Source organism: Peromyscus californicus, unplaced genomic scaffold (assembly GCF_007827085.1).
Source record: "Peromyscus californicus insignis strain IS unplaced genomic scaffold, ASM782708v3 Scaffold_11__1_contigs__length_118956290, whole genome shotgun sequence".
Lineage (NCBI taxonomy): Eukaryota > Metazoa > Chordata > Mammalia > Rodentia > Cricetidae > Peromyscus > Peromyscus californicus.
Genome location: NW_026294402.1, coordinates 32,969,607 through 32,996,749, shown reverse-complemented (window position 1 = coordinate 32,996,749; position 27,143 = coordinate 32,969,607). Strand labels below are relative to the sequence as shown.

Below are 27,143 nucleotides of genomic sequence, written 5' to 3'. Positions count from 1 at the left end.
TCCCATCTCTCCAGGGCAAAGCCTTCCCCACAGACTGAGGTCAACCTGGTAGACTCAGTCCAGGTAGGTCTAGTCCCCTCCTCCCAGGCCGAGCCAAACAATCCTGCATAGGCCCCAGGTTTCAAACAGCCAACTCATGCAATGAGCACAAGATCTGGTCCCACTGCCTGGATGCCTCCCAAACAGATCAAGCCAATCAACTGTCTCATCCATTCAGAGGGCCTGATCCAGTGGGGACCCCTCAGCCATTGGTTCATAGTTCATGTGTTTCCATTCATTTGACTATTTGTCCCTGTGCTTTATCCAACCTTGGTCTCAACAATTCTCGCTCATATAAACCCTCCTCATTCTCGCTAATTGGACTCCCAGAGATCCACCCGGGGCCTAGTCATGGATCTCTGCATCCAGATCCCTCAGTAGTTGGATGAGGTTTCTAGCACAACAATTAGGGTGTTTGGCCATCCCATCACCAGAGTAGGTCAGTTCGGGCTAGATTGTTTTTTAATTTAAAAAAAAATTGGCTCAGAAAACCCCCAAGTAGACAGATGTGAACATTTTTACGACTTCCTGATGATTTAATGAATCTAACTTTTACACACTTTTGAAGTCTAAGTAAACCCCGCAGCTTCTTTTGCTTTCAGCTAACTTTAAAATCACTAATCTTGGATATCATGCAGGTAAACAACATAAAATGTGTCCCCTCACTTTGATTTGCTGTAAATATCATGATGATTTGTGGGTTATGATGATGATGATTGCCTGAGTAACTTTTCATAGACTTTTACCAAAGCCACAACCTCTTGAATTGGGTCATCAGATTGTTCTAGAGTGATGACAAAACAGGTCACAAGCTTGACATCTTGGCATTCTCACTGTATCAGAATCCTCTGTTCTCTTGCCTTTGGGTCAGATTGCTCCTGTTAAACTTTGCACACAGACATGCTAGACATTCAGAGAAAAGCCGTACGAGATTGAGATATGCCAAAATTTCCTCATCTCTCTAGTCCCCCTCAAGGCTAAGCATATCTTGTGTGACTAACATAGCTTCAAGGTTTACGGAGACATCAGGACCCACAGATTGACAACTACCATGTGTTACAACTTCAGAGCACAGCCTACAAGGCTCTAGTCACCAGCACTTTCCTAACATAAACCTGTGTGTGACCCTTGCCAAACTCAAAAGGAACTTAAATTAGTGCTGAGTTAATGTGGTCAGTTTTGGACACTAGCCACCACCTGGCCTTGATGACTCTATGAATGAGGATTTTTCATTTCAATAATTCACCCTACATTCACTAAGCTCCTTTCTCCATAGCCTGTGGATATGGACTTTAATCCAGTGAACAGAAAAAGAGATTAGTCATCAGTAAAAGCAAATTTGATATATGTGCCTTTTGACCATTAAAGTGATATATATCATACATAATGCAGGGCGTTTACCCACCAACCCCACAGTTCTCCAGAGTTTTCTTGAGTGTGAGCAGCAGGAAATGTTAGACAGAAGGATTTAGATTGTGTAGATGAACAGATAGAAAATAAAGGATAGCCTCGAGAGGTCCTGGAACCTATTCCAACGGCCCGACTGTCTCTGCCCCAGGGTTTTTATAGAGACGCCAAGGGGTGGAGAAAAGTCCTCCTCCCCCAGCACAGCCAAGTGCAGACCATCCCAGACACCTGCACTCAGGCCCGTGGTCCTAATCATCCTCCCTATGCGGACCTGCTGGGTAAAGTCACGAGGAACCTAAAAATGGGCTCCTACAGCATAGCATATTAGATAAGATGTTTCTATCATTGATGTTACTTTATTTTTTAAATTCTAAATTAAGCCTGAACATTATATGTCTATCTACTTAATAGTATAAGGTTTTTCCAAAATTAACCAAGAATATGGATCCATTTTATTAATGTTTTAAACATTTCCTTTACATAAACTATAAGAATAAATCACTAGTATCTCACATTTCAAAAAATGTTTGAAATTCAAAGAATGAGTTAACCCCTTTTTATTTAGTGTTCAAGAGTTTGAAAGGTTTCTAATAGGACCATCATTACAAGGTGGGATGTCTTTACTCACTGAAAACTATCTTATTAGAAGAGATGTGTTCCTTACCCAAACAAATAATAGATGAGCAAGGATAAGGAAATATTAAGAACACAGGTTTGATCAGTAGACTGAATACATTTAAAAATACATACATACATACATAGATACAAAAATAAATACATAAATAAATAAACCTTAGAATATCATAAGAATGAGATCACCAAACTCTTTACCTAAGAAACGGGAGGCATGAAACTTCAGCCACCAAGGTCATTCTGGCCTTCTGGTGCTCATCATAATTTTTACCTGGCATAGACACAAAGACCATTGATAGACCAGCATCCCGAAGTGTTCCCACCTGACCAGTGCAATGGTAATGAACAGTGTGTTTGCTATAAGCTTGCTACTGCTGCTGTGGCTACTTGGTATTATTATTATTATTATTATTATTATTATTATTTTATCATTATTGTTATTATTATTATTTCTTCTTCCTTTTTCTTCTCCTCAATCTTCAGATGCCATTTCGAAAAACAATAATTTTTTTTCTGGGAGCTTAGAATTAGTGTTGTCTCCCCTAGATGGCTATATTCCTTTTTCTCACAGTCACAGTCCCTAAAATTGTCTTTTGGATGAATAATATATGTCACCTTATGATATGCTGACCCTTAAATATGTGCAATTATTGTTCATCTATTAAAATTATATTTCTTTACATAAAATGAAATCTTTCAAATCTTTCAAAAACTTGTGAGTTTTGGCTTCATTTTTTAGTCTTTTCTTTTTTTGTTTTTTTTGGGGGGAGGGAGTCTTTTTGTTTTATTTTGTTTTCTGTTTAGTTGTTCCTTTGTTTGTTTGTTTGGTTGGTTGGTTGGTTGTTTGGCTGGTTGGTTTTGAAAGACACAGTCTCCTTATATGACACATACTGGCCTGAAACTCACTATGTGGCTCAGGAAAGCCTTGAACTGGTCAGCTTTCTGCCTCAGACTCCCATGTGTGGAGTTACAGTATGTAACACAGTATGAGCACCACAACTGGTAGATTTGTTTGGTTTGTTCTATTGTTTTCTTTATCTCACTATAGGCTCTTAAGAATATAAAGTAGCTGGGCCTGGTGATACATGCCTAGAATCCTAACAACTCTGGATGCTGAGTCAAGACCTACCTGGACTCCAAGAAAGGCTCAAGATCATTATGGGTCACCCACTGAGACCTTGTTTCAAATACAAAAGTAAGAAGAAGAATGGCTATACATAGCACTACAATAAAACACTTCCTAGTGTGTGTAAATCTTATGTTTAATATCTGGCACACAAAGATTGAAAATTGTATTTTTACCACTGTATCATTTGCTTACATAAAATAATTTTTAAACAGTGCAATAAGCCAGGCGGATTAAACAAGAGGAGACCATTTTCTTGCAGCTCTGGGGGCTGAAAGTCCTCCATCAAATGTGGCTTATGTGTTTTCTGAGGCTTCTCTGTTTGGTTGACAGATGGCCATGCTTTTGCTGTGCTGTCACAAGGCCCTTCCTATGTGTACATCCACTCTTGACATTTATGTGCCCCCTTTCTTTTCTTATAATTACATTAGTGATTGGCTTAGGGTCCATCTTAACATTGCAAACTAATTTAAATGAATTTTAAACTAATAACATCATTAAGAACCTAGTAATGTTACAATCCACTGTTCTGGGGAATGGGACACCAACAAAAGTTCATGCAGGAACACACCTGCATAATAGCCACTATTCTACAAAGAATATGAAGACAGTATAGAACTGCATTGAAACAGCAATAACAAGATTAGTAAGATATGATGTTGTGATTCATATCACTAAGCAAGAAAAGGAGGCTGTCAACCCACACTGGTCAGAAATCTACTGCTCAGAATTTCTATTTTATTCTTTTATTTTTCAACAAGTTTTTTTTTTTAAAAAAATAAATGGATAAAGCCAGCTTTCTTTAATATTTGATTCTATTTTATTCTTATTAAAAAGATCCTATTATATGTACATATATACTCTTATTTTTCAGGTGACTCAACAATTTATCCTGTCTTCAAGTATAAGGAGATATATATGCCATTTTGAGCATGAGTTTAAGATATAATGACTTAGTTCCTATGACTTGTGGTTATCTTGACTTTTACAGCATAATTGCTTTGCAATGAGTGAATAAGTAAATTAGTATATAAGAATGGTACAATTTCACCAATAAAATCCTTTCAAAATGAAGGTATATTCATGTGTATTTAATGCTTTCTGACATGGGAAGACACCATATCCATTCCAAGTAGTAAATATATATATTTCCTTAATTACTTTTAAATATGCTCATATGCTGATTTATTTATTATGTATGTGACAAAAGTATATTTCCACTTTTATTATAGTTTGAGTTGACCATACAATTTTAAAACTAAATATAGTTTTTCATAGATGTATATGAATCTAAAATAGCCCTGAGTTAACTCCATATGTGTGTTAGCACAAATTCAACCAACTTAGTTGTAATAATAGAAAAACCAATAGCTATGATCAGTTGCTGACATAGATATTAGCAAAGATAGATGTTGGGCTGGGTGGCAGTGGTGCACGAATTAATCCCAGCACTCGGGAGGCAGAACAGGCAAATCTCTATGAGTTCAAGGCCAGCCTGGTCTACAGAGACAGGACAGGAGCCGAAACTACACAGAGAAACCCTGTCTCAAAAAACAAACAAACAAACAAAAAAAGATAGATGTTGGAACAAACAACAGGCTATTATCAACATTGAGAGGTTGTTAAGACAAGAATAGTAGACACACCTACAATCTCATTGCTCAAGGGATTAATTTCATGGCTACCCTGGGCTACAAAATACAATCCTGTCTCAATGAAAAACAAAATTAAAATAAGCAGTGGGAGGCTACTGAGTATCAAATAATACTGACTTCAGACAGTTAAGAGAAAAAAACTGAATATTTATATCCCTTGAATATGAAACTTAAACACAATATGTAGTTCTTTTAAAATGCATATCATTTATTCACTGTATACTGCAGCGGTTTTAATATTAGTTGTCCAGAATCTAGGACTAAAAGGACAAAGACTCAAAACTTATAGAATTCAGACTCAGAACCAGACCAGGCCCACTCATCTTTCCATTTAACACAGTTTACTGAGGGGGAAGGGGAGAGACATGATCAAGGGACATCTGTTAACTCCTGTTGCTGCCTCAGATGACATCTAGCAACTGCTGACCAGCTTTTCATTAGCAAAGAAACATCATCCCTCCTAGAGGACATGAAAATGGTTGTTATTAAAATTTGTTGTTTCATCATTCTCACTACAGATTGTTAATTAATGAACATCAATGGAGCTTCAGAATCTGGAGGAAGGAAGAAAAGGAAACCCATTGTATGTTAGATATCACCTGAATTTTTATTATGGTTCTTGACATTCATTCTTTTCTCTTACAAAGCCCCAATTCGACCTCATTTACTAATTATTTTTTTCACATTTGTATGCATGCTTTTCCGCTTTGCCTTCTCCCAAAGCATTCATCTCTTTCCCAAATCATTCCAGACCATCATAAAGATTGTTCCCACATCTGAAATGCTGTTCAGACCCTCCTTCTGCTTAGATGTTGAGCAGGCAATGTTGCCTTCAGTCAGGTCACCTGCCACCTACAAAAGAGCCCATCCTAGCAGCCAACCCCAGAAAAGAAGGCAGGTGTTATTAGTAAAATTACATTTGTTTCAGACATTGTGTATTATTTTTCTGACACAAACTCACAGAAACAAAAATTATTTTTTCACCATCTTAATAGTCTATAGCATTCTGAGATCACAGCCATCACAGGCACCTTTACCTTTCTGCACAGCTATATTTTTATTTTAATTTTTTTATGCCTCACAAGGAAGCTGTACAATGCAAACCCACAGGAGGAAAGGAGTCTGAAGAGTAGACAAGAGTCAAAGACTCTTGCTCCCAGTTAGGATTCCCACAAAAACATCGACCTAAGAGCCACAACATTTACACAGAGGACCTGGTGCAGACCCTTGCAAGACACATGCTTGTCCCGTTCAGGCTCTCTAAGCCCATATGTGCCTTGTTTAGTTGATTCAGTTGCCCGTGTTTTCTTGAGGTCTTCTATCCCCTCTGATTCCTACAATCCTTCTGCCCCCTCTTCTTGGTATTCACAGAGCTACTAGGAGAAAGACCAGATGAAGAGCTCTAACTTAGCCTCTCTCTCCACATGTCTGGCTGTATTTTTAATGTTTGAACAAAGCCTACATACCTTGATGTCTTAAATAGGATACAGGTTCAGGTTATATTTATTACTTAATAAACTACATCACTGTATGTAGAACTCTGAAATAGACTGAAAATGGAAATTATCAAACTAATAAAACTGACTGCTAATAAATTAAGATTATATGATTTATTTGGGTAAAAGACAATATCCCTCTACCAATAACTAGTAAATTTGCTTAGTTAGATTCTTACCAATGAAGACATAACAGGTCCATATATTCACATACCTGCCCTCAAGTCCATGAGGGAAAAACCTGACACAGGTTCCCTTTAGCCTGAATGATCTAAAGCATTTCATTTTCAGTCTTCAAGCACTGGAATTACAACCAACTCATCCATCAACTGCTCTTTCCCAAACTGATTTAGGACTGAAGAGAAAAGATCAGAGTGAAAGGGCATTTCCCCACATCATTTGAACAGTCAGAGAGACAAAGGACATTTTGAAATGAACTCTCCTACACAGATCCCCAGTAGGCTGCTAACTGAATAAATGAGACACTGTCTCTAAAACTACTAAAAATTTTTTTTAATTTTTTTTGTGTGTTTTAAAGCCATCTTTATTAGACCACTGCAAAGAGACAAAGCTCAAAAAGGAAAGACCAGCGTCTGACCTGGGAGAGGTCAGATGACACATAATTCTAGATTTCCTTAGTATTATTTTTTTTATGTCCTTTTTTTTTTTACTTTTTTATTTTTATTTTGCAATACAATTCAGTTCTACATATCAGCCACGGATTCCCTTGTTCTCCCCCCCTCCCGCCCCCCTCATCTTCCCCCCAGCCAACCCCGCATTCCCACCTCCTCCAGGGCAAAGCCTCCCCCGAGGACTGAGATCAACCTGGTAGACTCAGTCCAGGTAGGTCCATTTTATCTCAGTGGTATAGCTGCATAAGACTTCTAGATGTGCCCTAGTCAAAGATCTCACAGTTGTGCTTAAGATATAGATCATTGGAAGAGCACTTGCCTAGCATGCAAGAGGTCATAAATATTATTCTCCAAACACACGAATTCCTAAGATATTCAAAAATGTACATTTAAAAGATCTCATGACCTTATCATTTCTAAGTATATATCATCCACTGCTTTGTATTTAAATCCTTGCGATTTCTAAGCCTAGAGTGTACTGTACTAGTAGATGGCTGCACAAATGTGTTTTTCAGTTTTCAATATGGGCAAAAGATACAGATGATTTTTAAAAATTGTAGAATAAACTATGCACTCTACCCTAAAACGATGATGAGTTAATCATCCTTCACTGTATTTACTTCTGAAATTTCCTTGATATTTAACTTAATTTTAAATAATGTGAAATAATTTTAATGCTACACTATTCTCACCTTTGTATTTCTGTTATTTTAGTCATTGTAGGCACAGAAGTTTTTCAAAACTGTGGATCAAATCCTGGGCCCCAGCATGTAAGTAAGTGCTCTGCTAATGAGCTGGACCTCTGGTCCTCTCTCTAGTTGTAAAACTCACATGTCCTAAGATCTACTTCCATAATAAATGCACATTCTACTTAGGCAAACATCCTTTTCTTCAAAATTTTTCTCAGTGCAATGTGGACATCCTTATTCCTTATACTGTAGATGAAAGGATTCAGCATTGGGCCCACAACGGTATAAAAAATGGTAGATACTTTATCTTCATCCACAGATGCACTAGAAGGCTTAAGATACATGAATGCTGCAGCACCAAAGAAAAAAGAAACAGCTATTACATGGGAGCCACAGGTACTGAAGGCTTTTGACCTACCCTCTGCAGAACGGATGCGAAGGATGTTGGAAAGGATCAAGGTGTAAGAAATGAAAATAGTCAGGCTGGCTGCTATGATATTGACACCCACAACAATGAAAACCACCAGCTCATTGATGACGGTACTTGTGCACGAGAGCTTCAGGAGTGGAAGTATTTCACACAGGTAGTGATTGATGATGTTGCCATCACAGAAGACAAGTCTCAGCATGCTACCAGTATGGGCCATAGCACCCACAAACCCCATCACATACACACCCATCATCATCAAGTGGCAGACCTGATGGGACATGGTGACCTAGTAAAGCAAGGGTTTACAGATGGCAGCATATCTGTCATAGGCCATGGCTGTCAAAATGTAGCATTCATCAATCACAAAGAAGCAGAAGAAAAAGAGCTGAGTCATGCACTCAGCATGGGAGATGATGTTCTGCTTCACAAAACTCACCAGCATTTTGGGAGTTATGACAGAGGAGTAACAGAGATCTGTGAAGGAAAGGTTAAAGAGAAAGTAGTACATGGGGGTGTGCAGGTGAGGGCTCAAAACAATCAGAACAATCAAGCCCAGGTTCCCCACCATGGAGACCACATAGATTCCCAAGAAGAAGAAGAAGAGAGGCAGCTGGAGCTCTGGCTGCTGTGTCAAGCCCAGAAGGATGAACTCCTTCACTGAAGAGTTATTTTCTGAGGCCATTCTTCTCAGGATCATATCTGTGAGAACAGTGACATTAAATAGTAACATTAAAATGAAATCCCAGCCTTCTCCAACCTACCCCATTAAAATGAGACTAAGAACGAGAATCAAATGAGAAAATGAAGCACACACTTCTCTGTGCCTCTATTTTTTACAATTTTGGAGTTCATTTATAGAAGCAACCACAAATAAATGGAAGGCCATTTCTTTGAGAATAATATTCAGGTCACCAGTGACCATTCTTGGCTCTGTAACATCTCTGGTCTTCTATCTTGACAATCCACCTCCCTATTCAGGCTCAGTGATCATCTCAAAAGGGAAGAGACAAGGCACATAAAAGACTCCTTTGCTGCTTACCTTTGTGCATGGGGAACTCACAAGTCACCTTAGTAACTTTCCTGCTCTGCTCTCACAGAGAAGTGAGTACACATGTCACAGATGAACTGTGAGATGGATAGCCTAGAAACAATGTTGTTTTCTCTTGTTACTAGGTTTGCCTTTTTCTTGATGAGGGTAATTCATTTTGTACTGGGTAATCCAGAACCCTCATTCTTCTTAATTCTGGAAAGCCATGAGCTGTAGTTCATGACTTCCAGTGGTGACTTTTCCCAGAATGTCTTCTCTATCCCAAAGGTTGCTAAATAATATCTACTGATGTCACAAGAGTCACTTGGTAATGACCCAAGAGGGTTTTATGAGTTTGTAATCTTAGAGACCTAATTAAAAATTGAAAAGTTTGTTTACCAGGCATTTTCCCCTAGAGATCAGGCTTTGTTGCCATGGTGCTTACAAACTAGTTCAAGAATAATGACATTGGCTGATTGGAGGTAGACACTTTTGTTTTGTTTTGTTGTTGTTGTATGAAAATTTTATACACATACACAATGTGTTTTGATGTAGTTCATCCTTCATTTTTTTTCTCCTCTGATTTTCTTCATCCTCCGACCACTATTCCTTCCTAGCTTCATCTCTTCTTTTCAATTTCTTTAACCCATTGACTGTACTTGTCACTACCTGTGTTATATGAGTATAGAGTCATCTACTTGAGAGTAGGTAGCCTCTTAGGGGCTGCATCCTTGAAACTAACCATGTTGCTCACACTAGTCATCAGCTGCCAATAGTTCCTCAGCTAGAGGTAGATTTCATTACCATGCCCTCCCTCCCCCCCTTTACATTCTTGGATATTTTTTCAGGCTTGATTTTACAGGGATTTTATGCATACTATTATAATCATTGTGAGGTCTGTGAGCACATCCTTAAAACATTGTTTTCATGTAGTCATCCATCACTTGTGGCTCTTACAAGCTTTCCAACCCTGCTTTCTTTAGATCCTTGTGCCTTGGGAAAAGGGGTATTCTGTGGAGGTCCCATTTTGGATTGAGCATTCACAGTCTCTTATTCTCTACCTGCTGAGCAGCTGTAGATATGTGTTAATCACCATCTACTGCCAAAAGAAACATCTCTGATAAAGGTTGAGATATGCACTAATCTATGGGTATAGCAAAGAGTCATTAGGAGTCAGTTTACAAGTATATCTATAGCAGAATAACAGTCATAAGTACTTCCCTCACACCTATGACCTTTCTAACCTCAGTAGTTAGGTGCAAGAACCATGCTAGAAATGAGTTTGTCTGTGGAGTAAGACTGAAATCCAATCCAAAAGTGGTTGGTGGTTGATTACTCCTACAACATTTATGACAATATTGCACTGGTGATTGTGTCCTGCCAGGTTAGCCATTACTGTAGCTCTCATGACTCACACCATAGTGAATTTGATTATTACATTTTTCTTTGATAACATGTATAGACTTTTAGCACTATAAAAGCTAGACAATACCAGATTCCCTTCCCAATTTCTTACACAAGACAGGGCCCACTTTTAACCTGCTGTCTCTTTAACCTCACAAAACAGTTGAGAGACAGCTATCAAAAAAAGATTAGTTTCTCATTAGGCTTTGAATCATGCTGAGGGAAATTAACGCTTAGGACAACTTTATGTAATGCCAGTAAAATTATCACACTGCTTTTCAGGTGGGTGTGTTTTAGTTAATGGTTTGGAATTTGGAATTGAACATAGGTGGACATGATCTAAGACCGTTTTCAAATATGAAATTACCAAAGAGTAAAAGAAGCAAATACAAAAAGTGGACATATGCAGACATAGAAATGTTTTTTAATTGGCATATATGTATACATGGGGTTTCATAAGTACATTTCCATACACATATGACCCCATTCATATCCCCCCAGCTTTCCCCTTTCTCATCCATTCAAATATATCATGGACTTTGACCACATTTACTTTCTATTTCCCTCTTTGGTGTGTGTGTTTTATTTATTAAGAAATTTTCTATTCATTTTACATACCAAACACAGATCCACCTCTCATCCCTCCTCCCACTCCTCCCCCAGCCATTCCCCATAATCCATCCTCCTTTTCCTCCTCTGAAAACATAAGACCTCCCATGGGGAGTCAGCCAAAACCTGGTACATTAAATTGAGACAGGTCCAAGCTCCTCCTATGGTGAGACACCTTGCACAGAAATATTTTTCTTAATTCTGCTAGACAATAGACTACTAATAGACACAAGCTTTGTTTCTCCATTTTATGACATGAATATATGGTGTTTTCTGAAATTGGGTCTAATCATCAAGTTTGGGGATAATCAAGAGCAGTGACAATAGTAATATCTGTAATATCTGGGCATCTATGGGGCACAGTTGCATAACAACTCAAAAATAGGTAGTTCATTCCTGATTCTAGGTTTTATTTGATAGCTTGTGGTTTCTAGCAGGAATGATGTCTCCAAATGATAATGTATTTCAATTTAAACTCATTTTAGAAATGAGGATATTTCAAGAACTTGTACAGTAGTAGTTTGCACATGACTTTCTCAAAGTTCTTTAGTGCTACTTGTCCCTCTTCAAACTCCCTCCTCTACTCTGCCCTCCCATCTCCTGCCCGACCCAGTCCTTCCTGCCCTGGTATTCCCCAGTCTTCCTTCACATCACCTGTGCTCCAGTGTTCCCTACATTTTATTCCTGCCCATTTGGAAACTCTCCAAAGAGAAAAGCATGAGAACCTGTCCTGTATACTATGGGTTCTCCATACTTTCCATCACTAGATGAAATCTTATACTCTTGTTTATAATATCTGCTTTCTTACATATCACGCACTCATGCTTCTTAATCTAAGTTCATACCATCAAAGGGATATTGGGTGTTCTCTTCAGAGCTACTTCTGAAGCACTTAAAACAATTAAAGCTGACATATTCCCGGGGTGCTCCTTAAATATATATAGAAACCATTAATTAATTAGTATCCTTTCCCAGTTCTCTAAGACTATATATACTACACAGAATATTTGTCCCACTGTCAAAAACTTATATAGTGCCAATGTTTTTATTTCTAGACAAAAATGTGGATAGGGTAACATCTGTAAGACATGTAGAGCCACCGGTAGCTCCACAGGCCATCTAAGGGAACACCATATCAGAGTCATTAAGTTCAGAGGGGAAAAAAAAACTTCCATCCACTCTGATTTGCTGAAAATACCCAATGTCCTTTCCCACACCTGTAGCATACACTCAGATGAGAGGAAAGACTGTGATAGTGCATTATAATAAGGTCTGAAATGAAAATATCAAAATTCTCTTCCTTTGGGAATGCCATTGGGAGCCATTAAATTTTGTGGCACAAAATTAAAACAACTTCAGTGCTGAGAAAGATTAATATGGCCAGAGAGTACGGAGGAAATGACTAGCGGTAGATAGAAGGAACTAAGGTGAGTTGCAGAGGCAATTATAACAGGCAGTGAGTAGGAACACAAGAAAAGGTGGGAACAGGGAGCAAGGAAGAAAATATAGAGAAGCAGCAATGAGGGAGAAAGATAGAGAATAGAAAAGGAAGGTCCTGGATTGAGAATAATGTTAGAACTTCTGATGAACACAAATATATAAAGGAGATGTTGCAAGAGAGGACTCTGCAAGATTTCTCATTAAAGGGATACAAGCAAAAGCAGAAACAAACACTTCCAAGACACTGACCTAAGGGATGACTAAATTATAGTGTTGCCACAAGCAGAAGTTAAAAAACATGAAATTCTAGTCAGATTTTTACATTTAATCTTGAACAACTGGACATGAAAATACAAATTTGAAGTAAGGGAATGAACCAAGACAAAATAAATTCAGAAACAAACGTCAGAACCAGAAAAGTATCACAGGTCATTTCTCTAGATAATAAAGCAGAGGATTGGTGAAGTCTATGGAAAAATTAAATAAAATAGCAGAAAGAGATAAAAAGGAAATATCCTAATTGCAGATTTTTCTCTTTGGGTGAAAAAGAAATAAGGCAACTGCTAAAATTATTCTCAATTTTTCCAGATTCCCCAAAATGACTAAGGGAACAAAATTCCTTCGGGCATCCTTGAGATGTGCCCCACATGACAGACATTCATTGGGGTCCCACAGTGATCAGGACTTGGTGATTCCTTAAAATATACTCTATATAAATTGCTAAGAACCTTTTCTTTGGTTAGCTTTGTTTTCATTTTCTTCTTTATTCATTTCTTTCTTCATCCTTTAAAGACTTTCCAGCATTATGAATGCTAGTCAGTACAAGTAAAGCTTCTAGCTGGGTACCAACTAGATATCTTCATGTTCAACAACATGAGTGGTGTCAGCAATAAGACCTCACTGTCAGGTTGAGGGAGAGAAATGACAATAGACTTGACAATAGCCTGTGATGCTTGGAGGGACAGTCTATGGGACCCATTAGCCAACAAATTAACATGATGCAACCCATTCATGACACTGGAGGTTTTATTTGGTGGCATGAAATGTCTAGTAGAGATAATGTCTCCCCCATTATATGGCGACTCCTTTTAGATTCCTTTCATATGTATTAGGAAATGTCTACAGTAGTAAGTTTCCACAGGACTTTTAAAAGAGCCTTCAGTGTTAGTTTTCTCTTTGCTTGAAGTTATCTACTATCACCTTAGGTTCTTAAAATCAATCTGTCCCCTTATCTGTGAACATCCCTGAACCTGAGGGAAGGGCTATGATATGAATGTCTTATTTATGATTGAGCACCACAAAGTCTCTTGTTCTCTGCATGTTAATCACAAGAAAATCTCTATATCAATTGTAATCTTCTGCAAGAAGAAGCATCCCTAACATGGACTGATAGATACACTGATCTTTGTGTATAGCAATAATTCATTAAGAATCATTTTAATATATGTCCATTTAACAGAATAATAGTAATATGTTATCTCCAAGGGCCTAAGACTTATCTAGTGACAGGATCTTGGCCTCACTAATAGTGTCACATATGCCAAAATGTACATTGGAGTAAAGAGAGCCAGTTCAACAAATGGTGCCAACCAAATGGAATATCAATTGTGTAAAAAATGAACCTCGATGCCTGTCACTTTCCTGTTCTAAAATCAATTACAACTGCATCAAAGACTATGACATAAGACCTGAAAGTCTTAGAATAAGACTTCATGGAGAAAATAGTTTAAGACATAGGCATAGACAAAGATTTTCTGAAAGGCTTCCAGCATATCAGAATACAGCCATAAAATAGATTTTTATGTTATTAAAAAGTTTCTGCGTATGAAAGAAACTATATTAGAGTGAAAAGACATTCAAAAGAGTAGAAGAAAATGTTTAGTATTCATACATTAGGATCAAAATCTAGAATATACAAAAATAATATTTTTTTAAAAAAACTAAGCACCTGGAACAAAATAAAACAATCAATGAAAAGGCCAATAAAATGTACATACAACAGTCAACTAACAAAGAAAATAGCAATAAGCATTTTAAAATCTTCAAAATCCCTAATCATCAAAGAAGCACACATATTAAGAAGGAGCTCCTGGGAGACTCAGAGACCATCCCCCAGCTCCCATCCTGCCTGGAACTCCCATCTGGACCAGAGGTAAGTGACTGGGGTCATACCCAGAGAGGCCTACCCCTAGGACCCTTCCCTGGGCACCATTCATTCCAGGGAAGACCTGCCCAACTTGGCCCCAGGTCCTGGCCATTGTGCAGGCCCCGCGGGAAAGTTCCCCTTTTCCAAGACCCCAGGCAGACCCTGCAATCTCCACACCCTGACCTCACACTCATCTGCCTGAGAGCCTAGCCACTTCCTGAGACTTAGAGACCAACCCCCAGCTCCCATCCTGCCCGGAGCTCCCATCTGGACCAGAGGTGAGTGCCTGGGGTGATACCCAGAGAGGCCAGTCCCTAGGTTCCATGCCTGGGCACCAGCCATTGCTATTGGGCGGGACCCCCCCCCCAAGGTTCCCCTTCTCCAAGACAACCCCCCATAGACCCTGCAATCTCCACGCCCTGGCCCCACACCCATCCGCTGGAGACCCCAGCCACTGCCTAAGACTCAGAGACCAGCGCCCAGCTCCCAACAAGTCCAGAGCTTCCATCTGGACTGGAGAGAAGCTTCCTTAATCTGTCAGCTCTATCTGGACCAAGAGCGCTAATAAGACCAAGAACAAATCCACATGGAGATGGGCAGACATCAAGGCAGAAGTACATACAACAAAAAAGAGCAATACAGCATCATCAGAACCTAGCCCTCCTCAAACAGCTAGACCTAAACATCACAAAATGGAAGAAGCAGAAGAAAGCAACCTTATGAATAACATCATGAAGATGCTAGAGGCTTATAAAGAAGAAATAAAAAATGAAATTGAGGAACAGACAAACAAAAAATCAGAAGAATGCTATAAAAAAAACCAGAGGAAAGGAAATAAAGCAGAAGAAAAAATAAATCCCTGGAAGAAAATCATGAAAAAACAATGAAACAGATGAGGGAAACAGTCCAAGACCTGAAAAGGGAAATAGAAAAAAATGAAGAAGACACAAACAGAGGGAATGCTGGAAATAGAAAATCTGAGTAGACGAACAGGAACTTCAGATGCAAGTATAACCAACAGAATGCAAGAGATAGAAGAGAGGATCTCTGGCTTTGAAGATATGGTAGAAGAAATTGATTCATCAGTCAAAGAAAACACTAAAGCCAACAAAGTCATGACCCAAAATGTCCAAGAAATTTGGGACACCATGAAAAGATCAAACCTACAAATAATAGGGATAGAGGAAGGAGAAGAATACCAACTTAAAGGCACAGAAAATATATTCAACAAGATCATAGAAGAAAACTTTCCCAACTTAAACAAGGAAATGCCTATGAAGAAGCCTATAGAACACCAAACAGACTAGACCCCCCCAAAAAAGTCCCCTCTCTACATAATAATTAAACAACTAAATGTACAGAATAAAGAAAGAATATTAAAACCAGCAAAGGAATAAGGCCAAGTGACTTATAAAGGCAAACCCATCAGAAAAACACCCGCTTTCTCAATGGAGACTTTGAAAGCCAGAAGGACCCAGACAGATGTAATGAAGACACTAAGAGACCATGGATGCCAGCCTAGACTAATATACCCAGCAAAACTTTCAATCATCATAGACGGAGTGAACAAGACATTTCAAGAAAAAGCCAGATTTAAACAATACTTATCCACAAACCCAGCCCTACAGAAAGCACTAGAAGGAAAATTCAAAACTAAGGAAGTCAGATACACCCACAAAAACACAGGAAATAGATAATACCACAGAAGTAAACCCCAAAGAAGAGAAGTACACACACACTACCACCAAAAATATAACAGGAAAAAACAATCACTGGTCATTAATATCCCTTAATTTCAATGTACTTAATTCACCTAAAAAAGACACAGGATAACAGAATGGATATGAAAGCAGGACCCATCCTTCTGCTGCATACAAGAAACACACCTCAAATTTAAAGATAGACACTACCTAAGAATAAAAGTCTGGGAAAAGACTTTCTAATCAAACGGTCATAAGAAGCAAGCAGGTGTAGCCATCCTAATATCCAGCAAAATAGACTTCAAACTAAAATCAATCAAAAGAGATCAAGAAGGGCATTACATACTCATCACAGGAAAGATCCACCAAGATGAAGTTTCAATTCTGAACATTTATGCCCCAAACACAAGGGCACCCAAATATGTAAAAGAAACATTACTAAAGTTTAAATTACATATAAAAACCCATACATTAATAGTGGAAGACTTCAACACCCCACTTTCACCACTGGACAGATCTCCCAAATCAAAACTTAACAGAGAAATAAAGGGCTTAACTGATGTGATGACTCAAATGGACTTAATCGATATCTGCAAAACATTCCATCCTAACAAAAAAAAGAATATACCTTCTTCTCAGCACCCCATGGTACCGTCTCTAAAATTGACCACATACTTGGCCACAAAGAAAATCTCAACAGATACAAAACAAATGGAATAACCTCCTGCATTCTATCAGACCACCATGGTTTAAAGTTAGATTTCAACAACAACAAAAACTACAGAAAACCTACAATCTCATGGAAACAGAATAGTGGTCAACTGAATCACCAATGGGTTAAGGAAGAAATAAACAAAGAAATTAAAGACTTCCTAGAGATCAATGAAAATGAAGGCAACACATACCCAAACTTATGGGACATTATGAAATCTGTGCTAAGAGAGAAATTCATAGCACTAAATGCCCACATAAAGAAGTTGGAGAAATCTCACACTAGTGACTTAAAAGCACACCTGAAAGCTCTAGAACAAGAAGAAGCAAAGTCTCCCAGGAAGAATAGACGCCAGGAAATTATCAAATTGAGAAATGAAATCAATAAACTAAAAACAAAGAGAACAATACAAAAAATTAATGAAACAAAAAGAGTTGATTCTTTGAGAAAATCAACAAGATAGACAAGCCCTTATCCAAACTAACCAAAACACAGAGAGAGAGCATCCAAATTAACAAAAGCAGAAATGAAAAGGGGGACATAACAACAGACAATGAGGAAATCCAGAGAATCATCAGGTCATACTTCAAAAACCTCTACTCCACAACACTGGAAAATCTAAAAGAAATGTATAATTTTCTGGATCAGTAGCACATACCAAAGTTAAGACAAGACCAGATAAACTATTTAAATAGTCCAATAAACCCTAAGGAAATAGAATCAGTCATTAAAAGTCTCCCAACCAAAAAAAGCCCAGGATGGTTTCAACACAGGATTCTACAGATCTTCAAGGGGAGTTAATACCAATATTCTTTAAATTAATCCATACATTACCAAACTCCTTCTATGAGGCTACAATTACCCTGATTCCTAAACCAAACAAAGATGCAACAAAGAAAGAGAACTACAGACCAATCTCCCTCATGAACATTGATGCAAAAGTAGTCAATAAAATACTAGCAAACAGACTCCAAGAACACATCAAAACAATTATCCACCATGATCAAGTAGGCTTCATCCCAAGGGAAGCAAGGGTGGTTCAACATATGAAAGTCCGTCAATATAATACACCATATAAACAAACTCAAATAAAAAAAACACATCATCATCTCACTAGATGCAGAAAAGGCATTTGACAAAATCCAACACCCCTTCATGATAAAGGTCTTGGAGTGATCAGGAATACAGGGAACATACCTAAACATAATAAAGGCAATTTACAGCAAGCCAAAAGCCAACATCAAATTAAATGGAGAGAAACTCAAAGCGATTCCACTAAAATCAGGATCAAGGCAAGGCTGTCTGCTCTCCCCATACTTATTCAACATAATACTTGAAGTTCTATCCAGAGCAATAAGACAACATAAGGAGATTAAGGGGATACAAATTGGAAAGGAAGAAGTCAAGCTTTCCCTATTTGCAGATGACATGACAGTATCCATGAGTGACCCCAAAAATTCAACCAAGGAACTTATACAGCTTATAAACACCTTTAGCAACTTAGCAGGATACAAGATCAACTCAAAAAAATCAGTAGCCCTCCTATATACAATTGACAAACAGGCTGAGAAGGAAATCAGAGATACATCACCCTTTACAATGGCCACAAATGATATAAAATTCCTTGAGGTAACTCTAACTAAGCAAGTGAAGGACCTATATGACAAGAACTTTAAGTCCTTGAAAAAAGAAATTGAAGAAGATGTTCAGAAAACGATAAGATCTCCCATGCTCATGGATAGGCAGGATTAACATAGTAAAAATGGCAATCTTACCAAAAGCAGTATACAGATCCAATGCAATCCCCATCAAAATAACAACACAATTCTTCACAGATCTGGAAAAAATAATACTCAATTTCATATGGAAAAACAAAAATCCCAGGATAGAGTTTTATCTGTACAATAAAACAACCTCTGGAGGTATCACAATCCCTGACCTCAAGCTCTACTATAGAGCTACAGTAATAAAAACAACTTGGTACTGGCATAAAAACCGACATGTGGACCAATGGAATCGAATTGAAGACCCTGACATTAATCCACACACCTATGAACATATAATTTTTGACAAAGAAGCCAAAACTGTACAATGGAAAAAAGAAAGCATCTTTAACAAATGGTGCTGGCATAACTGAATGTCAACATGTAGAAGGCTACAAATAGATCCATATCTGTCACCGTGCACAAAACTTAAGTCCAAGTGGTTCAAAGACCTCAACATAAATCCAGGTACTCTGAACCTGATAGAAGAGAAAGTAGGAAGTAGTCTTGAATGTACTGGCACAGGAGATCACTTCCTAAATATAACACCAGTAGCACAGACACTGAGAGAAACAATCAATCAATGGGACCTCTTGAAACTGAGAAGCTTTTGTAGAGCAAAGGACACAGTTAACAAGACAAAGCAACAGCCTACAAAATGGGAAAAAGTCTTCACCAACCCCACATCTGACAGAGGGCTGATATCCAGAATATATAAAGAACTCAAGAAATTAGACATCAAAATGCCCAACAGTCCAATTAAGAAATGGGCTATTGAACTAAAGAGAATTCTCAACAGAGGAAGGTCAAATGGCTGAAAGACATTTAAGGAGTTGCTCAACATCCCTAATCATCAGGGAAATGCAAATCAAAATGACTCTGAGATACCACCTTGCACCTATCAGAATGACTAAGATCAAAAACACTGAAGATAGCTTATGCTGGAGAGGATGTGGAGCAAGGGGAACTCTCCTCCACTGCTGGTGGGAATTCAATCTTGTACAGCCACTTTGGAAATCAATATGGTGCTTTCTTAGAAAATTGGGAATCAATCTCCCCCAAGACCCAGCTATACCACTTTTGGGCATATACCCAAGGAATGCTCAATCATACCACAAGGGCACATGCTCAGCTATGTTCATAGCAGCATTATTTGTAATAGCCAGAACCTGGAAACAACCTAGATGCCCTTCAACTGAGGAATGGGTAAATAAAATGTGGTAGATATACACAATGGAGTACTACTCAGCAGAGAAAAACAATGACATCATGAGGTTTGCAGGCAAATGGATGGATCTAGAAAAAAATCATCCTGAGTGAGGTAACCCAGACTCAGAAAAACAAACATGGTATGTACTCACTCATAGGAGGATACTAGATGTAAAACAAAGATGACTAGACTCCTACTCACAACTCCAGAGAGGCTACCTAGAAACAGGACCCTAAGAAAGACACAGGGATCGCCCAATGACAGAGAAATGGATGAGATCTCCATGAACAACCTGGACGTGAGTGGGGGTAATGAAGGGCAAGGTTCAAAGGAAAGAAAGCTTAGGGGACTGGGAGATCCCAGCTTGATCAAGAACAGAGAGGGAGAACAAGGGAAAAGAGACCATGATAAATGAAGACCACATGGGAATAGGAAGAAGCAAAGTGCTAAAGAGGTCCCCAGAAATCCACAAAGTATCTCCACAATAGACTACTGGCAATGGTTGAGAGAAAGCCCGAACTGACCTACTCTGGTGATAGGATGGCCAAACACCCTAACTGTCATGATAGAAACCTCATCCAATGACTGAGGGAACGGGATGCAGAGATCCACGGCCAGGCCCCAGGTGGAGCTCCAAGAGTCCAGTTGGTGAGAAAGAGGAGGGTTTGTATGAGCGAGAATTGTTGAGACCAAGACTGAAAAAAGCACAGGGACGAATAGCCAAACTAATGGAAACACATGAACTATGAACCAATAGCTGAGGAGTCCCCAACTACATCAGGCCCTCTGGATAAGTGAGACAGTTGATTGGCTTGATCTGTTTGGGAAGCACTCAGGCAGTGGGACCAGGATCTGTCCTTAGTGCATGAGCTGGCTGTTTGGAACCTGGGGCTTATGCAGGGACACTTTGCTCAGCCTGGGAGGAGGGGACTGGGCCTGCCTGGACTGAATCTACCAGGTTGAACTGAATCCCCAGGGGAGTCTCTGCATTGGAGGAGATGGAGATGGAAATGTGGTGGACTGGGAGGAAGGTGGCGGCAGGTGGGGAGGTGGTAGTGGGGGGGCGGGAGAAGAGTGAGGACAGGGGAATCCCTGGCTGATATGTAAAATTAAATTAAATTATAAAATTAAAAAAAAATAAAAAAAAGAAGGAGCTTCTGTCTTGCCTCATTCAAAATGGGAGCTACCAAGAAAACAGATAACAGCAATGTGAAGAGGGTGTAGATTAGAAGGAACTTTGGTGTACTGATGGTGGTAAAGTAAACTCATCCAGCTAACATAAAAATCAGTATAAAAATTTCTTAAGGTACTGCAAATAGATCCACCAAATGACCCACCCTTACTAATTTTTGTCATCTACTCAAAACTCCAAGTCAATATTTTACAGAGATATTACTTTTAAAAGCTAAGTAATAAAAGCAACCTACAACAACTAATGTCCAACAACCAAAGTTTGGATAAATTTAAAGTTTATACACAAAGTAGATTTTTTCAACCATAATGAAGACTGAAGTTTGGTCACTTGTAGGAAACTAAATATATCTCATGGTGTTTTTCTAAGTAAATTAAGTAAGTATAAGTAAGTATATGACAAACATCATATACTTTCTCTTCTTTGTCGGTCTGAGACTTTAATGATGAATAAAATTGTGTTTTACCAATGACAGTGTTGTATGATACAAATTGTTATTTGACTATATTGTAAACAAATCATTTTTATTTCTAAATAAAGAGATAGCATTCAACACACTTAATTCACTACAATAATAGTAACATGACTCACCATAAAAACTTAACCAAATTCCTATATCTCATGATTCCAGAAAAACAATCTTTAATTACAATGAACAAGAAGTGTCATTTTACAGTTCACCATGAGACTTCTATAAGGACGTGTGTATTTTGTTTTAATTTGGCCATCAGAGCCTTGTAGATAAGTTCTCTGCTATAGCATCTTGACTGGGTTCATATTCTCATAGACTCCATTATTAAATCATTGTGAAATAATTCTCTAGAGATTTTCCCTGTTATTTTGCAATACATTTTTATTTCTCTCAATTTGTTCATCAGATATATATGAGTATGAAATTAACCTGAGTTATTAGTTATGTGGCCTTTAAAGCTGACATAGATTTTAATAATGAACTTTATTTTTGAAATGTTAGCATTACATAACTATTTTGCTTTGTATGACAGATAGAAATGATATAGAGAAAGAGAAATATATATAGGGATGGTGAGAGGGGTGCACAGAGAGAAAGAGATTATATCTAGTCTGGTAAACTCATAAACAAGAGCCTTCATGTAGTTCATCACTAAGCCTTACGACCAGCTGTGGTTTGATTGTTCAGAAGTAAAAATCATTTTTTTAAAAAAAATTAAGAATATCCATGTGACAGGGGACATGAACTAGACATTATCATGACAGTGTTCTCTAACCAAGAATGAATTTAATAATAAGAAAAATCACAGATACAACCCATATATCATGAAAAAGGTAACATCTTCAATTTTACTCCTAAGAAATATGTTTTCTGATCCATTGTTATAATTATGGGATTTTAGAAACTGGGACAGAGAAGTAGATGTAATTAATGCTCTAATAACCATAAAAATAAATCCTCATTTAAATAAATTATGTAATTCCATTACAAACTTAAAACTAAAAGCCTTGAATACAAAATGCTGGCAACTTGTTAATGATTTCCTAATATAAATCCCACTTTCAAGTAATCTATATGGCAGCGAGGTGGGAGGCTATGCAACAAATGTCTTCATTATATTCAAAATCAAATCTCATATCTGCTGAGCAGCTTAACAAGATCATAACCCTGTATGTGTCTCAGTTTTCTCATTTCAAAATAAAAGCAATGACAGTAGTGTCATATATTTAAGAAAGTTATGAAAAAAAGTTCTTAGAACAGTGTTTAGCCTCTGCCACCTGCGTTCAAGGCCAGCCTGGTCTACAAAGTGAGTTCCAGAAAAGGCGCAAAACTACACAGGGAAACCCTGTCTTGAAAAAAAAAAAAAAAAAAAAAAGAACAGTGTCTAGCAAACAATAACTCAACAGACACTATCATGACTGTTGGCAATAACAGTGCTACATTAAAAGGTATTTTATTGATTCAGAAAGGCTCCAAATTTTTACTACATGCATTTTTTTCCTGTATGATATCTGAATAAATGCCAAAAATATAAGGGGAAAAATAAAGGTGATACAAATAATTAAAAAGAAACTGCTAACAAAGTAGCCTGAAAAAATTATTGAAATTTTGGCATTATGTAACCTCTTATCCATGTTAATAAATATGTAGAAAATAAACCTATCTGATAATGGGATGTCTTTCTGTATGCTGTGAATATGTGTTGCTCTGATTGGCTGATAAATTTTTGGCCTATGGCAAGGCAGCTTAGAGGCAGGCAGAAAATTCAAAGAGAGAGACAGGAAGAAGGAAGGGAGAAGTGCCAGCGAGCCAACCAAGGAACTACATGTAATGGGACGCAGGTAAAGCCACAGAACATGTGGCGATACATACATTAATAGTTATGGGCTAATTTAAGATATAAGAGCTAGTTAGCAAAAGGCTTGAGCCATGGCCATGCAGTTTTAATTAATATAAGCCTCTGTGTGTTTAAGTGGGAATGCAGGGCCGCAGGAGCTGGGCAGGACCAGAAAAACTTCAGCTACACCTATCAAATAAGGAAATGCATATACAAAATTACTACAAAAATAAAGAAAGAAATCAGTTTGAGATAAGAATACAAGCCCATGGATTTTCTTGGACAGAAAAGATACATAAGAAAAAGTAGTATGTAGTGTTTTCTTACATAAATAAGTTAACAGAAAAAGGTCTTAATGTGATTTAAGGAATGGGCACCATGTTGGATACAAATAAATCAGTGAATGCCTCCAGACAAAGAATGGTCACATGAAAATCATATTGCACAGCAGAAGGACAAATGATACTATAGAAAACTTGGTGATACTATAGAAACATGAGAAGAAAGCAAAATAAATTAGCAAATCTTAGGTAATCAAAAAGATAAGAAATGAGAGGGAAACAGCAGATAGGTAGAAACAGATCTAAAAGAAGCACTCCTGGGTAGATCAGCTTGTGATTCTCTTCATGGTTCTCTTCATATCAAGCTTCACATCCTTGTTTCTGAGGCTGTAAATGAGCAGTTTCAGCATGGGCACCAAAGAGGTATGAAAGACTGAGAAAATTTTGCCCTGGCCCACAGTTTTAGCAAATGATGTTCATCTTGGGTCTCTACCTTATACAAAGATGAAGCTGGATCCACATTCAGCTAAGTTCCCAGATCAAAAATATTTTCTTATCCCCATGTAAGCAAATCAAGAATTTTTGTGGAGGAAACAGAAGAAATAATAAAGTGGAAGTCTTACCAGAATAGAAAAAGAAAGATGAATGGAAGGAAAGAGAATATTGAAAAGAAAGTGATAAGATAATGAAGTAGAGAGAAACACCTGAAGTGGAGACATAGACTATGGCAGCCACAGTGGTTAACTCACTGTGAGTCTCATCAGAGTTCTCCTTATAGCAAGCTTGACATCCTTATTTCTGAGGCTGTAAATAAAAGGGTTCAGCAAGGGCAGCAAAAATGTACAAAATACACTAAAAACTTTCCTTTGGTCCACAGATTCATTTGATGATGTTTTGATATGTGTCAGCATCCCAAATCCATAGAATAGGGCAACAGTTATTATATGAGAACTACAGGTGCTCATGGCTTTGGACAAACCTTTACCTGATGACATCTGAATGATATTAAAAAGAATCAAAGCATAGGACATTAAGATAATGATGCTGGATGCAATGACTACTATGCTGACAACAACAGAACTCACAAGCTCATTGGCATAGGTGCTACTGCAGGAGAGCTGGAGAAGGGGGAAGATGTCACACACGTAGTGGTTGATGATGTTAGAATCACAAAAGTTCAGACTGATCACACATCCTGTAAGGACAAAGGCACCAACAAACCCCATCAAGTAAGAACCAAACATCATCAGGGAACATCTCCTAGGAGACATGATGACCATGTACAACAGGGGTTGACAGATGGCTACATATCGATCATATGCCATGATTGTCAGGACATCGCATTCACAATTTGCAAAAAAGCAGAAGAAAAACAGCTGAGTCATGCATCCCGTAAAAGAAATTCTGTTCTTCTCTAAGACAAAACTCATTAGTGTTTTGGGAGTAAAGACAAATGAATAACATAAATCAATGAAGGACAGATTAAAGAGAAAAAAGTACATGGGAGTCTGCAAGTTTGAATTCAGGAAAATGAGACTCATTAAACTCAAGTTTCCCACCACAGTGGCTACAAAGTTCACTAGAAAGATGACAAACAGGGGCAGCTGGAGCTCAGGATTCTCTGTCAATCCAGTGAGAATGAATTCGGTCACTGAAGAGTCATTCTCCATAGCCATTTGTGTCGCCAGTAGCTCTGTAGGAACAGTAGGAAAGGGTCACATTAACAGGGACCTCTGTCACTGACTCCAAAAGGACAGCTAGAGCCAGTTGTTACACATTCATGGTTGTCTTCATCCACTGAGCATAATATTCAAAGAACATTACTTCTCATTCCTCAGAAATCCCTGTTTCTTCTTTTCCTATCCATGATGAGTGTCTACTCTGAGAAAACACTGACACAACTCCTATAGTCTTTAAATGACCATTTATTTCAGTCTCTTTAATCTTCATTAAGGATTAGGAATAGAAAGAGAAATAAACCATCACTGTCTCCTGAACCCATGATTCATATAGCTCTGAGATTTAGGTGATGTTGTGAAGATAAAGACAGTTGGTGAAACACTAATATCTACTCACCTGAATATGTCACTGCTCTTCGACCACACAGGCCCTTTCACTTCAAACGTCCTAAAGGATCTAAGTTTCTGATAATGAGGAGATACTAGTTATCAATACAAAACTGATTCTAGCATCCTAAAATATCTATGCCAGGGAAATGACATGATTCACTTTAAGGATTTCTCTTAAGTTTTCTTTATTTGCACAAAGGAAAATAACAACCTCATATGTGCATCTTACACATCATTTCACTCAAGTGAGACCTATATAACCTAGCATTCTTGGAAAATATATTAAAAACTGTATGAGTCAGGATTCTCTAGAGTCATAGAACTGATGGAATGAATATATATGATGTATAACATTTATATATTATATAAGGGAACTAACTGGAATGACTTACAGGCTGAAGTTCAACAATCGCTACTTATGAGTGGATAGTCCAAGAATCTAGTAGCTGCTCAGTCAGACAAGGCTGGGTATCTCAGCTAGTCGGCTGGGATCCTGAAGAAGGAATGGATTTTATGACAAGGCAAGGACAAGAGGGTGAAAAGCATACTCTTGTTTCTTCCATTATCTTTATATAGGCTTCCAGTAGGTGTGGCCCAGATTAAAGGTATGTCTTCTAGCCTCCATATCTGGATTAAAGGCATGTATCTTTCTGCCTCAAGATCTGGATCACAAGTGTGTCCTCCATTTCTGGATTATAGTTCATTCCAATTATAGTCAAATTGACAACCAATAATAACCATCAGAGAAGTATAGAAAATTATTCTCTCCTTGATGACACCTTTCATGTTGAGTGAGTCCATTTAGGGTAGAAGAAACAGAGCATGTATTTATATCATGTAGCATGGATATAAACACTGTCTCTTTTGAGACTCAAAATTCTACTTAGTTTGTTATTTCCCACCAGGAATACCTCATTCCCTGAGCAGAGTATTGGGTAGTTCCCTTCAGGATTTTACTCATTATGCCCTGCACAACTGAACAAGAGAAAAATCCAGGGACATACTCACTTGTCATTTCCAGTAATTTTCTAGAAATCTTTGCAATTGATTAGTAACTATTAGTTCATAGATGGCCATTCTACAAAAAAAAAAATGTTGTGGAGCAAAAAGATTGGGAAGACGGGCTGGAGAGATGGCTCAGAGGTTAAGAGCACCAACTGCTCTTCCAGAGGTC

General features: G+C 38.0%; 1 protein-coding gene and 1 pseudogene across 1 annotated transcript; both read right to left on the bottom strand.

The window, feature by feature from the left end:
- Window positions 1–7,859: 7,859 nt before the first annotated feature.
- Window positions 7,860–8,804, bottom strand: LOC128103440 (olfactory receptor 145-like; annotated as a pseudogene).
- A 15,422-nt stretch (window positions 8,805–24,226) lies between these two features.
- On the bottom strand, window positions 24,227–25,576 carry LOC128103433 (olfactory receptor 143-like). The gene is made up of 2 exons (XM_052727835.1): window positions 24,792–25,576; window positions 24,227–24,374 (listed from the first exon to the last, which is right to left on the bottom strand). The coding sequence occupies exons 1-2, from the start codon at window positions 25,574–25,576 to the stop codon at window positions 24,227–24,229; spliced, it is 933 nt and encodes a 310-aa protein (XP_052583795.1).
- Between the last annotated feature and the right edge of the window lie 1,567 nt (window positions 25,577–27,143).

What these genes read in the sequence shown, in the direction of transcription:
- LOC128103433 (XM_052727835.1), bottom strand. Translation starts at nt 25,576, where the DNA reads ATGGCTATGGAGAATGACTCTTCAGTGACCGAATTCATTCTCACTGGA. An exon ending in ATGCTGACACATATCAAAAC is followed by an intron (nt 24,375 to 24,791) that starts ATCATCAAATGA and finishes CCCAAGATGAAC; the next exon opens with ATCATTTGCTAAAACTGTGG.